General features: G+C 44.4%; 2 protein-coding genes and 1 long non-coding RNA gene across 4 annotated transcripts; 1 reads left to right on the top strand and 2 right to left on the bottom strand.

Annotated features, from left to right (window-relative positions):
• Positions 1 to 726: 726 nt before the first annotated feature.
• Positions 727 to 4,203, bottom strand: LOC123406010 (wall-associated receptor kinase 4-like). The gene is made up of 4 exons (XM_045099513.1): positions 3,243 to 4,203; positions 2,317 to 2,793; positions 2,102 to 2,197; positions 727 to 1,998 (listed from the first exon to the last, which is right to left on the bottom strand). Exons 1-4 carry the CDS (start codon positions 4,165 to 4,167, stop codon positions 785 to 787), a joined length of 2,712 nt encoding a protein of 903 aa, XP_044955448.1. The 5' UTR covers positions 4,168 to 4,203; the 3' UTR covers positions 727 to 784.
• Positions 4,204 to 7,058: 2,855 nt separating this feature from the next.
• Positions 7,059 to 9,603, top strand: LOC123402642. Of its 2 annotated transcripts, XR_006611323.1 has the most exons (5): positions 7,059 to 7,265; positions 7,527 to 7,581; positions 8,236 to 8,298; positions 8,774 to 8,828; positions 9,353 to 9,603. It is a non-coding gene; the product is annotated as an uncharacterized LOC123402642 (long non-coding RNA). The 2 variants fall into 2 exon arrangements; XR_006611324.1 differs by lacking the exons at positions 7,059 to 7,265; positions 7,527 to 7,581 and adding an exon at positions 7,714 to 7,745.
• Positions 9,604 to 12,462: 2,859 nt separating this feature from the next.
• On the bottom strand, positions 12,463 to 13,686 carry LOC123404848. Its single transcript, XM_045098795.1, has one exon. It carries the CDS (start codon positions 13,684 to 13,686, stop codon positions 12,463 to 12,465), a length of 1,224 nt encoding a protein of 407 aa, XP_044954730.1.
• Positions 13,687 to 16,778: the final 3,092 nt, after the last annotated feature.

Genomic DNA, 16,778 nt, shown 5'->3' with positions numbered 1-16,778 from the left:
TCTTATGACGGGTCTGATGCCCATTATGGCTATTTATGGGGTTTGTTCTGAGGAGCTTATGTTCTTTGAGTCCCCTGTTGTGTCCACATCGACGCATGTGCCAGATGTGGTGCTTATTGGTAAGATCACCGTTGCCAGTGGTAAGATGACTGTGGACCAGGTGGTGCAACAGCTCCGAGATCTTGTGTCATCAACTTTTCGGTGGGAGCCTATTGCAATTTCGGAAACTGTTTTCAAGGTGGCGTTTCCTTCTAAAGATGATCTTGCTCGTTTACTTAAGTTTGGCATGTGCAGAGTGCCTAGCACGAGTTGTATATTTGATGAACTTTTTCCAAATTCATTGTACTTTTGCTAAAACCGATGAACTTTTTACAAAACCAATGAACCTTTTATCGAATTTGATGAACTTTTTTCCAATTTGATGATTTTTTTTAAAAAAATTGGTGAAAATTTTCAATTCAATGATTTTTTCTTAAAAGTTGATGAACATGTTTTCAAGTTTACGTTCTATTTTTTTAGATATATTGTGTATGTGCGTGTGTGTGTGTGTCCTATACCTCTGTAAATTTTCGTAATGAATCACACAATGTTTTATTGCATCCGCTCAAAACCTCTTGCAAAGAATCATTATTTTACCTGTGATGCAATCAAACATGCTAAATTTTGTATGATGCAATGTACCTAACATTACAATCATATATATGTCTTTCTAATTCCTGTGTTTATGGAATCGTGCAATCAAAAGGGGTCCTAAGAGTATGCATATGTCTCGTGAGTATACAAACTAGCGCGGTACACGTAGAGACGACATAAACTCCTTCTCTTGGCTGAATTGTCGTGAGCCTTGCTCACCAATCACGGGAACAATGGCACCATAATGCCGCCGTGGCACCACTTGGTCCTGGCCGGCCATCCGTGCAACACGAAGGAGCTGCAGCCTCATCTCCACATCTTTCATGGTAGGCCTGCCCCATCGCGTGAGACTGAGGCACTCTTCCGCCAACCGAGCCACACACAGGACCATTTCCTTGTTGATTCCTTCCTCCAACAGGATTTGCACGTCCAGGGTCTCCTGGAGGGGCCTCCCCTCCCTCATAGCCCACAGGAAGTAGCTGGACAAGTTCTGTTTCTCGTCGTGCTCGTTCTCGATGATGGGTTTCCTTCTCGTCAGCAGCTCTACAAGGATCACCCCAAAGCTGTAAACATCGCTCTTCTCATTGAGCATGCCGTTGTGGTAGTACTCTGGATCCAGGTACCCAAACGTTCCTTGGACAGTGGTCACAAGGTGCGTCTGATCCATCGGGATCAGCCTTGACGCGCCGAAATCTGATACCTTGGCGGTGCGGCTTTCCGTCAGGAGCACGTTCATGGACTTGACATCCCTATGTAGAATTGACACGGACGCCGCTGAGTGGAGGTATGCAAGTGCGGCGGCGATCTCAGTGGCGATTCTCAGGCGCTCCTCCCAGGAAAGGGGAGACAACCCATCGTCATGCTTTGATTGGGAGGGGCGGTGCAAGAGGTCGTAGAGCGTGCCATTGGATATGAACTCGTAGATGAGTAGGGGGACCTCAGATTCGAGACAACATCCATGGAGCTTCACCACATTCCGGTGGTTGATCTGCGAGAGGATGGCCACCTCGTTGATGAACTGGTCGATCTCGCTCATCACTGCATGGGTTGACTTCTTGATGGCAACCACGCGTTGGTCGGCCAGGATGCCCTTGTAGACGGTGCCATGGCCCCCGCGCCCGACCACACGGGTGCGCTCAAAATTGTTAGTTGCCTGTTGTATCTCGTCCAGAGAGAATAACTTTGTGCCTTCGCTGGCACTTTTGTTGGAAGAGGTGAGCTGTTGTAGCAGAATGCCTCTATTCTTACGGAAATGCCTCTTTCTCAGATGTTTCTCGACGCTACTCTTCCATCTCCTAGTGATGATGGCAACAATAGCGGCAAGTAACAGAATGCCTCCACCACTACCTAGTCCAATGCTGACACCTGCAATAGTTCAGTTGATGGTCGGTTGAAGTCAAGTATATATGGAAGCAGTAAAGCAAACATAAACTGCTGAACTGACCACCAAGTGGTACAGACTGCTTACCTAATATTACACTACTGGTGCATGTATAGCTCCCAAACTTATTGTGGCAAATACCATTGCATATGTATTTATCTGGCTGTAGGCACTCGTTAGTATCTGTAGATCACACATTAGACAGTGTCAGTGATCATGGTGATCCATACAAAACTATGGAATATGGACCCAATCAAATAGTATAGCCGAACAACAATTAATGTGTGCGCATATATACCAACCTGTGCATCCATCCTTGATGTAAGGATTTCCTTGAAAACCAGAAGAGCACTTGCACCGGTAACCCAGATGTTTGAGTGTTCCATCATCGGTGACATCGACACACTCGCTGTGCGAGCTCAAGCATCTATAATCACTCATGTCTACCTTTGCATGCTCACATGTGATTTTGTCAACCGCCCATTTCACCACTCCCCATTTCCCGGCCAAGGAGTAGAGTGCAGAATCCGAGCCCGAACCAGAGAAGAAATCATCTGGCTCAGATTCCTCATGAATGTGCAAGACACCATCGTCAAGAGATATGTCACTGACGACCATTCGACTAGTCAATTCAAGGACAGGGAGAATGGTCCCTGGCATACATGCTAAGTAGAGATGCACAGCTGCAAAGCAGCCTAGCTTTGTGCCAAATGGGAACGGGATACTGACATTCCCGCATGATGTTGGACAGTCCGTTCCAGGCTGGATGGAGCCATAAACTGTTGATGTTGAAATATTGAAAAATTACACCAAGGAGTTTGGCCAGGTTAGTTGGACATGATCTTTGAAACCAATGCCAAACTTGTGAACCAACGAAACAATAAAACTCATACCACATGAAAAATTTAAATGAAAATAGTGGCATCGCATGGCAGACAAAAGAAAGTGTTTGGTTGGTTGTTGAAGACCTCAAGGATTTTTACTTGTGCTTGTTAGCCCTCGGCATCATAGATATAGTAGAAGATCATAGATTGCATACACGTGTGTTGTGTTGGCTGTGTGCATCCTATTTATGCAGTGGCCAGTTATGAATTCATTATGATTGTATACCTCGATGCTACATTATGAGTCAATAACACACTCTTTATAAAAAAAACAGTTAATGAGAAGAAGGAAAATATACAAAAATAAAATAAAATAGTCACATAGTCAACTAGTCGTTGCTTACCTTGCGAAGGGAGAGGTGGTGGAAGCGGTGCAGGCGGTTCGTATTCGGGGCATCCGTCGTCGACATAGGCGTTACCTCCCTCTCCCCATAGGCAAGAGCAAAAATATCCACCGATCCTCGAGTCCTGGCACTTGCTGTTCTTACTAACACATGCGTAACTAGCCCTGTCCTCCATGGCATGCTTACAGTTGGGATGGTAGGGAATAGACCAATCCAGTGTAGCTTGTTGGGGTACTAGAGAGGGTACCAGGGACGATCTTAGGGCATCGACTGGCTTGAAGTAAAACTGGTACTTACCACTGGCAACTAAGGCATGAACCATGCTCGAGCCGACTGAATCGCCGACAATGCGTGTGATGTTGAGGGTGAAGGCCCTCAAGTTGACCCGTATGTTGATGGAACAACAACCGATGCCATCGCATGTTCCCTCTGGTAGCTTCTCCATGATTTCATCTTGGGCACATATCGCCGAGCAGCTCCCGACGTCGACGGCCGAGTTGTTGTCGACAAGGAACATTGAGGCCGTGATACCGCAACCAAAAATGATTAAGGACATGTTTGACGAGCCAGATATGGCGAAAGGCCTACCTGGAGCTTCCCAACGGATGGTGTAGTCACGGACACTGGGGATCATTGTCACCATGTAGGAGATCCTGGCGCGCACGAAGGGGTTGGTACCCACGGAGGGGAACTCCACCTCCATGGTTGAGTTGGCCATGCCGAGCAGGAGATATCTGTCGTTGGTGTGCTTGTGGACGGCACAAGTGAGATTGAACCCAGGCAAGGAGCACCAAGGGCCTAGTCCGAACGGATAAGGTATGTCACCATAGCCACAGGCGTCGGAGCAGTTTCTTCTAGCGATGGTTGTTGTCGCCGACGGCAGCGTGAGCACTGCAAGCACGAGCGACACCATGAACGCGCTCATCTTGTAGTATATATGTTTGTCTGCTGTTTGTGTTGGCATGGGATGGATAGTACCAGCGATGGTGGTTAAACTTGTGAGGGCTATATACTAACATCTAGCCAGATACATACTCCATGTTTGTTAGCTGTACGATTGATTGATTGATTGATTGTAGGTCACTCATGCCCAAAGACTTTTTTTCATCATTTTGATATAGCTTACCACTAGTATTAATTAATTGTTGACTAGTTGTAGCCATGTCCCTTTCGGCTTGACACTTGTATTCGTGGTGTGTGTATGGAAGTCGCCCGTCTCCCAAGCCGGCTTGGACTAGTAGGCATCCACGTCGCAGATGCCGGTCAACAAATGCAAATGCGAGGGCGACATCTTTAGTTTTGTAAGAGTGACTGAGTAGCAAATTTCCGAGCTGGTAGGTTGCGGTCGTGGTTTCTACTTTGTATTTATTTCGCATTGGATACATATTATTTGTAAAATAAAAGTCCAAAAAGCTTACAAGTTTATTTAGAATATACTTGAGTTTCTTTCGCACAACTATGTAAATTTTGAGGAATAAAAAACGAACACTGACTTAAGCGTTAACAAACAAAAAAAGTTGCTATTATAGGTCACTATTCAGGTTATTTTGGCCTGATTCTTTTCTTTCTAAAAAAGTCAACGTGGTTTCTAATTTTTCTATAATTATATTTACAAGTACAATGAAAGGACAAGTTTATTAAAAAAATCAGATTTTTGTCTCTTTATTTAATTATTATTTTTTCCCTCCTAGCATGTATTTCCGTTGGTATGGGATGGATAGTACCGGGGGTGGTGCTTAAACTTATGAGGGCTATATAGTACTACATTCATCCTAATTTATTGATCCTCTTTGTAATTTGTGTTAAATTTTGATCATAAATTTAAGTAACAGAGTATTAAAGCATGTCACCATTTTTTTTTATCTTCGAATTCATTTTTTAGCATAGTTTTTAATGATATTATTTTTAGTCACATGCATTAATATTTTATTATGTAAATCTAACGTTAAAATTTGGCACAAAATAAAAGAGAAATAAACCAGAGCGGTGGTAGCAACATCTAGCCAGATACTACAAACATGTTTGTTAGCTGAACGATAGACTGATTGAAGGTAGAACGTCACACAAGGAAAAATTTGGTACATGTTTGTTAGCTGAATGGAGGTCGCACTAGTATTAATTAATTGTTGACTACTAGTTATAGACATGTCTTTTTCGGATTGACACTAATCTTTGTCGTGTGTGTTTGCAAGTAGGCGTGCACGTCTCAGATGCTCGTCGACCAATACATCTGAATTCACACAGCTACAATGTTAAACGTAAATGAATGAATGTTCAAGAAACAAAAAGGAAATGACCTGGTGTACATGATATTGTTATGATTCGGTTCGGTTATTATGAGTTGAGTAATACAATATTTCACACGCAAAAAAAAAAGAAGAGAGTTTGCGTTTGGTTAGTTTTTATGATGTGTCCAGTTTGCCAATCAATGGTCAGTTACAAATAATTCCACGCGTAGGAAAATAGTGGAACAGGCGACCACAATTCTGTACTCGCCTAATGGAAAGGGGCTATGCCGGGTTTATAAAAGATTCGCCAAATCATGAAGCTCCTTTAAATTATCTGTGAGAGAACCTTCACTTTCGATGAGAACAAAAATCATATTTTTCATTATCCTCCAGGAAGTTTTTCTGTGTGAACCAAGTTTTCGTACGCTTTATATATAGAACAACAATCGAACAAAGTATACCATCAAATAATATAAGGTGACAAGTAGGCCTGGACACGGTCCGGTCCGTTTCGGTCCCGGACCGCACCGGCGTTTGGATCGGCCGCCGGCAGTCCGGACCGGACCGGACCTGGCTGTCCATCGCTCTGTATTTTCAGAATCGGCTCGAAAGATCAGTCTTTTTAGGACCGTGAGGACTGATTGGAACACTCCTTTCCAACAGCTGTTTAGCTCCTATTTAGTTGCAATTTAGGTCCTAGTTAGCTGCAACGACAGCAGTTCTTGCAGTTTAAGACCTAGCAGCTCCAGTGTTTGCTCTCTTCATTCCTTGCGACCTTAGCCGTTCCAGTGTTTGCTCTCTTCATTCCTTGCGAGCCGGACCGAGCCGTTCCTGACCTAAACACCATGCTCGCACATGACATCCCCGATCTAAAAGGCGTCGCCAGTGGCTGGGCGGAAGAAGTGCATCCCCTTCGGTCCAACCGAGCCGGACCGAACCAGCACTACAAGAAATTTGTTAATCCATGATGGATTTCTCATGACGTCTCCTTTAACCGTCATGGAAACTATCATCGATCAGAAATGTGCAAATGGGATCCAAAATGATAGTCCTTTTATGACAGACATCGAGAGACCGTCACGAAAACCGTCATGTATTAACCAACCAGGCCTAGTCGGACCGGGCCTTTTTTTCTTTATTTGTATTTGACCGTCACGGATGACTCTCTCAGATGTGTAGGTATGTGGGGCTCACATGTCGGTAGGAGAAAAAGAGAGACCAAAACTAATAGAGCGGGGGCGGGGGCTCAAAATTTAAGTGGTGAGCGCGGGTGCTCAAAATTTTCGAGACTTACCATTTAACCCTAATTCCCCTTCCACTTATCCATTCTCCTCCCGTATCAACCATGAGCCGCCACCGCTCTACGAGAGAGAGAGAGAGTCGTCGGCCTGTTCCCGGAGAGGAAAAGCTCGCCGCCGGCACCGACCGGGCGCCCTCGCCGTGACAGGTGAGAACCGGGGCGCATTTCTAGCTGCTTGCTCCGACCGCGGCAGCCAACACCTCCGCCCCGCCGCCGCCTGCTCCAGCCCCTCCGACCTCAGCCGCCGACCTCGCCGCCCCGCCGCCGCCTGCTCCAGCCCCTCCGACCGCAACCGCCGAGACCGCCACCTGGCCGATTCCTCCTCCTCCAGCCCCAGGACTCGCGGCCCAGGTCTCCCATTTCCCCCCTCCTTTTCCTCATCAGCCACAGGACTCGGGGCCGAAGAGGCGGAAGCTGAAGGAGGCGGGGTTCCACACCTCCGCTTAGTACAAAATCCGGGCCAACGTTGCCGACCTACGCCTCCGCTTCGTCCAGGTCTGCACTCCCACACGCAAGTGTTCTAATATTTTTCAGTGCTAGTACTAGTTAGTTGCTATGAATTGTGGACATAGTTAGTTAGCTGGCCTCTTAACCTCTGGAAAGCCGGGGTTTTGGGCAATTTTCGGCTGCAAGACCGTAGAAGAAATCTACCAATCTGAACTCTCACATGCTTATGTTTGCTGAAATATGTTTAATGTACTGTTAAGCCGGTAATTTCCTGGTAATTTGTTCTGAACTGTTTACCTCTGTTTTAAGGTTCACGAAGCTACTGATTTCCGAAAGAGTGATGCTGCTGGCGAGATTCTGAGAGGTAATTTTGTTTATTTCTTCAATCCCCAGCAGCGATTTTTGGAAATCGATTTCCTCAATCCCCATAGATTTCTGGATGCTGATACTTTGGAAATTGTCCATGAGGAGTTTGATGTTGTCCGGATGCAAGTGTCGTACATCGCCGGTTTTCTTGCTTTCAGAGAGGTATTGCGCACAATATCCGCTTCTTTTCGTGATTTTGTTTGGAACCGAGAAAACCAAGACGCGTGCAGTGTATCCGTGGCAGCCACTTCAATTGGACCTCAACAGTTTAATTTGCTTTGACAGTAAATAAGATAAAGTTCTTGGACTACTGTTGTGTCACTGAACAATCTTGTCTTACTTGCATCAACGATACAAAGTTTATTATGCCTGGACAGTAGCCCCAATGTGCAAATCAGGCTGAAAAAAATCTGATTTAATCAGTGTTATTTTTTACGTGCTCGACATGCCTTCAGCTTATTGTTATCTCTAGAGTTATATGTGAGTCTAGTATTGGCAGGGCAATGTCTATTATAAAACATAGGAGAGGTAATCGTGATTGACTTTGCTTCCTTGTTTGGTTGCAAACATCTGTGATCATTTATCTTTCTTGTATTCTTTCAGTTTAGGTACCTGCATGTATCATGTGTAAAGAAACAATCTTCTTGTGCAGGCCCCCATTCTTCTTGGTCTCCTACAGAAGATGAAGATCAATGCTCATCATTTCTACCCTCAGGTAGAAATAAAATTATCCTTTGTGGTGCTTGCAACTCCACTAACCTTAGATTTGGTTGTGTGTATTTGGTGAACGACACTTATTTAAAACATGATGTTCTGTGTAGAATTTCTGTTAGCAAACAGGAACTTCCATAGAAGAAAAAATTGCAAGCATGCTTAAGTTAGATGATATCACTTGCGCAAATGTACGCATAAGGGAATAGGAACTAGATGTAAAGATTCTTTGTCGTGCAAACAGAAATACTGAGGATATATTCTGAGGTATCTCATGACATTGTGTGTTTTATTTCCTGTTGGTGTGCCTATGATGACGAGAACAAAAAGTACATGACTATGAAGGCACAAAATTCGTTTTGGATTAAAATCTGGTGTTACAATACATCTTGTTATGTTATGCATATTTGTGGCAAGCTGACCTAGCTGTAGTCAATATATGTGAATGGGTCATCCTCTAATAAATGTATGTTCAACAGGTTTTGGTTTAGCATGTCATCTCGGTGTCCTTGCAGACCTGCCAACCATCGGATAGTGGGTTATTCCTCCCTTATTCTTCACTTTTTATGAATCTAACATTCTTAATGTACAAATGTGCTTCACCAAATTTTAAGAAATCTTGATGGTTAACACTTTAACTTGAGAAGATATTTTCATAAGCAAGTTTAGTTTCTTCCTGTGCTTGGTTCTATTAGCTTATTCTGAATCTGAAAATGACATGACAAACCACTCAAATGGTGTCAATGTGTGTGTAAATGTGTTATTGAGTTTTCTTAAAGATGAGTGCACCAGTCACCATTTTTACAGTCTCTTTCTTCTTCAAGGAGACTCTGTTCTGTATATGCATCTAATGTTTTCCAAGTTGCTTAAGCCATGAAATAAATTAAATCTGTAGTTCTTGCGCAAGTTGATCCAGGTTTGCTACGCATGCTCAAGCCTTGTTTACAAATATACTGTTATATTTCATTATTGCTTCATGTAATTAATATTACTCCCTCCGTTCCTTTGGGAGCTGTTTGTTATGAAGTGTAATTCTTTGTGTTTTGGATTCTTTGCAGGCTTGGCAGTTAGTTCGTGTTACTATCGACCGAGGCTTTTTAGCAGGAATTACTTGGAATTACTTGGCTCTGGAAAGCTTCCTGGAAGTGATGGTGTAGTGTTGGAGATTAAAATCATGTAGTACTGCAGTTTCAATGATGTTATGTTACTTGATTTTTATTAGATGCTTATGCTTATAGCACCTTGTAAATATGCTTGTGATGTTTTGATACTAATTTTGCTTTTTGAAATCAGACCAGATTGTTGCAAATTTGTATTGTCTTGTTAAATGAATATAATTACATGTCTTGTTGTAAATTATGATGTATTGAAAAGATAATCTAGGGTGAAAAGAAGGGCTAATTGGTTGGACTGGAATGAAATTATTGGGGCAAAACCTAATTGGGTTGGATACTACATAGGCCATGCTGGCCTCCACGTCAGACCCACGTAGATGCCATCTTAGCTCCACGTTACATCCACGTCATGTAAATCGGTGACGGATTGTTCCGTCATATCCTATTTTGGGCCAGGCGGGCTTGGGGAAAATCCATGACGGTCAAGAATCGTCAAGGAAGGTGCTATATCAAATTATGACGCGATATGCGTGACGGATTTCAAATCTGTCATGCATGGGCATGCATGACAGTTTTGGGATGATCCACGACGGGCAGGGACCGTCATGGATTAACAGATTTCTTGTAGTGCAGGCCGATCAATTTTCGGTCCCCTTTTCACGAACCGGACCGGACATTTCTTTTTGTCGGTCCGGGCTTTTTCGGTCCGGTCCACTTTGATCCACGAGCCAGTCCAAAAGACCGCTCGTCCCGTCCACCCTGAGTGACAAGTAAGCCATCGTACAACGTTGATCCCGTGATAAACGGCTCGCATAGAACGCACACACATGACGACTCTACCGAAAGAAAGAACATGAAGAGAGTTCTTCACAAATGCTCCACCCCTTCTCTCCCTTCTCTCAAAGGCGAGCAGGGAGGAGAGAAACGGCCGGCGCTGTTTCCAGCCACACCTCGTCTCCGAGGGTCTGGTGCTTGCCGGTGGGGGAGGGGTCGCTGGACTCATTTGTTTTGCCAGGTATAGCTGTAGTCTAGGATTAAGCTTCATAGCTATGGTTCCGGTCGGGCGAGATTGACACGGTGACGGCGGCGGCCTCAATGCGGCTTGTGCTGGGTGGTTGGATCTTGAATCTTCGACTGCATCAGCGATGGTGGATTCTACGTTAGGGCCTTTGGTGTTGAATGTATATTTGTGCATGTATATATTGTGCTATTGGACCCTTCTTTTAGTCTTTGTATGGTTGAGGTAGAGGTCCATCTTGTATCTATATATACGTGCCTAGTGCATTCAATCAATATTGAATGTTGCACAGCCTAAACCTAACCTTCTACATGATATCAGTTTCCTCCACGTTCCTGACCTAGCCGCCGCTGCCGCCGCGCCATCTTTTGCGCAGCCGCCGCCACTACAGTCGCCGCCACCGCGCCATCTCTTGCGCAGCCGCCGCCACCACAGCCGCTGCCGCCGCCGCGCCATCTCGAGCGTCGCCATTGCCGTCGTCGCCGCCGCATCCCCACTCCACCACTTCCGCCACCACCCCTTCATCCCCCGACACCACCATGGTCTCTCCGCGTTCCTTGATCTCCTTCGGCAGCAATCCGTTTGCTGGCCCGGATGTTACCGTCGTTCGCAATCTCAACATCTTTGACCGTGTCCCGGTGGTTCTTGACCAGTCCACCGGCTCCTACTCCGCCTGGAAGAGGTACTTCTCCTATATAGGTGTGTTCCGCGTCACGCTGTGTTTCGGCCCTATCCGATGATGACCTAGTTGATCATCATCTCCAGTCAGTCAACGAACTGAAATCATGTCGACGGATATTCTCGATGATTGAGGATATACCACATGCAAAACTTACCAAATTAGTTATTACCTTATCGGCTATATGGTCCGCGAGAAGGAAATTGATCCATGAGGGAATCATGCAAAGCCCGCACGCCACACATTCTTTTTTTTGAAAGGTATATCACATAATTGGAAACTGTCAAACGACCCTCAATTCAATCATCTCTCAATGGCGTCCCGGGTGGCCCAGCCTATTGGCGATCTGAGATAGTTCCACGTCCAGGAGAAGTGAAAATTCATGTCGATGGAGGCTTGTCGAAGACTGGGCGGAAGGGAGCCGTTGCGGTTGTTTGCGGGGATCATCATGGCATTATCTGGGCTCCTCCGCTATGGTCTTTCCCCACATAGCAGATCCAGGGACACTGGAAGTGCTTGCATGTCAAGAAGCTTTAGCACTCGCTCTAGACACATCTGGGTGGACCGACTTATTATTTCATGTGACTGTAAACCAGTATATCAAAGATCGGAGAAGAAAGTGGTGGCATTTGAAGGAGCTCAGAATTTCTATAGTTCTAGTTTCTATTTTGAAAGTAGATCGAGTTAAGAACAAAGAAACTCATAGTTTGGTTAAGTTTTGTAGCCCTTTAGAGGGCGATCGCCACATGTGGCTGGGAGTTCCCATTGACCCAATTGTTATTCTTGTAAACCTCGTGATCGATTAATAACGAGGTCTTACCACTCAAAAAAAAAAACTTCAGTTCATGAAGCTCAAGCGCAACGGCCTCGAGTGTCGTTCTTTCAGAGGGGTCTTGACGGGTCGTCTGTGACGAAGTCGGAGTCACTTGCTCGCGGAGAGGTGAAGACACGACATTGTAAAGAATCTCGACGGTGTCCTCTCCTCGGCAGTGTTTATGGTGTTGTGGGTGCCAAGTCAGCCGTGGTGCCCTTTTTTGGGTGTCCTGTAATGGTTTTCTCCTAGGTTTTCATTAATTAACGAGCAATTCTACTCTAACCTTTTTAATGAATCAGACGCTAAGTGACGGTGTTTCAGAAAACAATATTGCCTTCATTTTGCTTACCACGTGCGGTAGTTGCTGTGGCACTTGGCTTGATGGCTTTTTGCTTTGACTGTGCTGGAGTTTATGGTGCCACCTGCGACGGGGAAGCTCTTGGGGAGCATAGCCGCCGTCAATAAAAAAAATGTAACCAGAAAATAAAACTACTGAAATTAAATTGATTTTTCTAAACAAAGTTGTTGAAGAATGGATTGAATCACAAAGTGCTCCTGAATGTAGGAACCCATTCCGTCAAATTCACTTCATAGGGGATATTCTTGTCCATGTCCCGGAGCCGAGAATCCGAGAAGCATCTCACAATCTCCATGGACCGCAAGTCGAGCCAGAAGAAAGTGCAGCCTGAAGTGATGAGCACGATGCCGCTCCTCTCAGCGAAACACACTAGACCTAGTGTGCCTTTTCCCCTCATGATCACTTGATTATTGCCTCGTCCCTCCTTGTCCAGGAACCTCGAGATTGCATCCTTGTCGATCACCGCCTCCGGTCGTTGCTGCCACTTGGATGTTTGCTTCGACCAAGACCATATCTTGCGGCCATTGGTGACGAGCACAATTAGGGTCGCGCCAGCCGACGATGTCGCTAGGAGATGGCTGTCCCACTCTGTGCATCCGAAGCTCTTGGGTAGCATCGTCACCGTCAAATGCGCCGTTTTGACGTGGAGCTTGAGGAGGTAAGCCGAGGTGTCGCTCATGGCCAACCAGTGCACAGTGCCGCCAATGACCAGGGCCCTGCCGAGGCCTCGTTGCAAGTAGCTGCCGCACAGGTTATGAGCCCGTGCCTCGGTGCAGCGGCCCCATACGCCGTGCTCCGACGAGAATGTCAGGAGCTGCAGGACACGCCGGTTCAGCGAAAGCTCTAGGTACGCCATGACCACTTGAAAATGCCGGCCAAAGGCGGCACCCTTACTGTCGTCGCCGCCCCCCACAAGCAAGACATAACTTATGTATCGTCCGGCGTCCATGCGGTCCACCACACCGACAGGGAAGGCCGGTCGAGGCGGCAAGGTCTGGCTGCTACCGGTGGCCGGGTCGCAGACGCGGAGCTCTCGGCCCACGCGGGTGAGGACTAGGACTAGCCCGTCGCGCGAGGCGAGGGGTATGCCGTCGCTGGTGACCCTGCGCAGCCTGGTGGCGTCCTGCGCTGTGGAGTCCACCAGGAACACGTACTTGAAGATGAGGTGGCCGCGCAGGAGGGAGGGCACGAACCGGTCGCTGTGCCGGAGGCGGAGGCCGGTGCCGTCCTTGATCCGGCAGCGCATGTCGACGCACGTCGCCGCACAGCGCACGAGGGTGGTCGGGTCGCTGCGGGTGGCGATGTCCACCAGCACGTCCAACGGCAGTGACGCTGCCGTCTGCCGCGGCCCTCTTGTAGATTGCGTCCGTGATCTGCCGGCGGCGACGGCGGCCGCGCTGCCTGGCATGGCTCTAGGAGACAATTCAGTCGGGGGAAAGATCCGATCCGTCCCGATGGAGGTGGTAGAATTTATATTAGGACAGATCCTTTAGATCCGCCCGCTCCGTCTAATGATGTGGGATCGGAGTAGTAATGGTGCGTCGCAGGATTATAGTATCAAATTTATTTTCTAATTGTGTCCCAGTACGACTCTACGTGCTGGTATCCAAACAAAATACTTCCTCCGTCCCCAATTACTTGTTACACAAATTTATAAAAATGAATGTATTTAGACATAAAATAGATCTAGATTCATCAATTCATGTGACAAGTATTTTCGGATGAAGAAAGTATACTAGTAACTCCGGATTCTTTCTTTTCATCAACATTTTATAAGCAAATATTGATTCAAATATTGGTCAGTTAGTCGCATGAAAATATTGTTCTCGAGTTACTTCCTCCGTCTTAAAATAAATGTTTCAACTTTATACTAGCTTAGTACAAAATTGTAGTAAGCTTAAGACACTTATTTTGGGACGGAGGGAGTATTATATTAGAATTTGCTTTTGGATGAGCGATATTCTCTTTTATGCAAATATTGTAATGACTAGCAAAAATGCCCGTGCGTTTCAACGGAAGATAAAGATAGCACATTTAAAAAAATGATAAGCATTTCAAGTACTTCATATGTTTACGTCCTCTGTTTTAACATGGTGTACAATGAATCGATTGAGGCAGGTTTGTCGGAACATTTTAAGGAAGGAAAAAAAGTTTGTCGGAACATGTTGATATGAAATCTAGTTTCGAAGATCTTGTCGCGACAAAGCCAACGGTGAAAACAGATCAACGATTGAATTAACGGTTTAAAGATAAAACTTTTTGAATTTTAAGCATTAGAGAGAATCTTGACGACGTCATCGCATGCATGCATGGTGCAGAGAGTGAAAATTAAGTCAGATTTTATACTAGCTAGTGGTTCTTGTCTATTTAGGGCAACTCCAGCTGCGCCCCGACGATGCCTCTCAGGACACCTTTTAGGTTCGGTATTAGGCTCGGGTTCGAATATTGTACTACCCGATATTTTATTCTATTCAATAGTCATTTCGTTTTTAGTATTCCTATGTTATATTGCTTACACTTTTTTGTTTGTTTTGTACTTCCTTTCGACACACAAATTATAGACTTATTATCTGCCCAATCAAATTTGGATGCTTACGTTTGATTTGAATGTTTCTCTATTCATGTCATGAGACTTATATTGTGAATGGCACTGTTTATAAGGTTTCCTCTCTTGGGTGCTTAAGGGACAAGGTGCATTGCCATTATGTCTGTTTAAGTGCTTAGGTGCCCCCCTTAGGCATCACATAGACGCCGGGGTGGTTGGTATTACCCTTAAATCATCTTACCAATTTATAAAGAATGGTGAATACATCATGTAACTATGCGAAAATCTGAGAGGACTTATACTACAAAATCTTTGTGAATGATTGGAGATAGGCAAGAAACAGAAAGGCAACAATTATTTGATGTCGCTTGAAAATGCACGTGCCAGCTTACTAGTGTTGCAAAAGAGGACTAAGGTGTCATGCGTTCATGGGTGCACGGTTTGGTGACTTGGGAAGGACAATACAGCAACTAACTGAGGATAAATATAAAATAGAAGCTAGGATTGGGGAGGGGTGATAGCCTTTGAAATGTGATCCTCAAACTATGATGTCTCACATAGTAATATTTAAAATTCTTAGAATGATGTTGCATAACCAAACAAATTTTGCTGAGTAATGTAATCTTCATTCCAGACCTTGGAGTTATTTTCGAACATCGTGAGACGCATTTCTTTTCCTAAAAAGATTTGCAGTCAATGACAAGTGTATTGGGCAATAGACTTATACCACTTGCAACTCAGCAGGTCCCACTGCCATTGCAGCTAACTTGACAAGTGTAGCATTGTGCGGCTGTCGCAAATTTTTATGTTGTGTTGATCTCAGGAGAGAGGACACAATCTGTCTACATACAACAAAAGAAATATATTTGAAGGTTCACTTTAATTGTGCTAGTTACATCAGCGGCATCCAAATTGCTTAGCTCAGCAGCCTCAACTCGACACCGGAATATATTACTTGCTCTTTTATTTATTTCTGATGTCATTCTTATGCCGGAATATTCCTTTTTAAGTTGCTTTTAAGAGAACAATATAACAACAAATAAAGTCATAATAACTTTATCATCGCAATCAACCCAATCATATATTTTAAGATTGATGAGTGTTTGAAAAAATATGAACAAAATTGGAAGGTGTCAATATTACGGGGGAATATATTGTCAAAATCACAGTGTGCTAAATGGGCTATCTGCTCGTTTACTAAATCTTATTTGGTAAAATATTGGGACAGAAGAGATAAAGTAACAACTAAGAAGGATCCATTTCGGTTCGTGAACTCATCTGATCTTGGTGACTTTCAAACAATATTCATGAGGTCCATGCCAAATTTCAACGTGTTTGGACATCTAAGCAAATCTCAACACAAAAAACAAAATCAGCCCTGAAAGGTGCCTGTATAACAAACTTCTTCACGGGCCATATTTTGTATATTTTTATTTCTTATGTCATTCTTGTGCCTGAAAGAGTATCTATACATAGAAATACAGGATCTGCAAAATACGGCATGTATCTTGGTACGTATTTGCGAAAAAATTGAAAGATAGCACCAACTTGTGAACACGGCCCGAATTGTGGTAGTCTTTTGCAATTAACTCTATATATATACACCGTATATGAAGAATTTTATTTAATAATTAATTAAAAAGTTAAAATAGTTCCTAAGTATTTTTAGACTAAATTTGACTTTGTTTTGCACTACTATATAAATTTTCAAGAAAACAAAAGTCAACATTGACTTCTAGGCAAAAAAATAAAAAATATATTTGCTATTATAGGTCACTATTCATACTATTTTGATCAAAAAATGTTTTTTATTAAAAGAAGTCAAAATGTAATTTTCTTTTTGTGACTTCTTGTTGAATTGCTATTTTTATTTTGCATATAGGGTGTATATACACCAGGTTCCAAAAGTTCCCCTCCATATCTCCATCCACTGCTATCTGAGGACCCAATCTGTC

Source organism: Hordeum vulgare, chromosome 6H (assembly GCF_904849725.1).
Source record: "Hordeum vulgare subsp. vulgare chromosome 6H, MorexV3_pseudomolecules_assembly, whole genome shotgun sequence".
NCBI classification, from domain to species: Eukaryota; Viridiplantae; Streptophyta; class Magnoliopsida; order Poales; family Poaceae; genus Hordeum; species Hordeum vulgare.
This window is presented reverse-complemented; position numbering and strand designations above follow the sequence as displayed.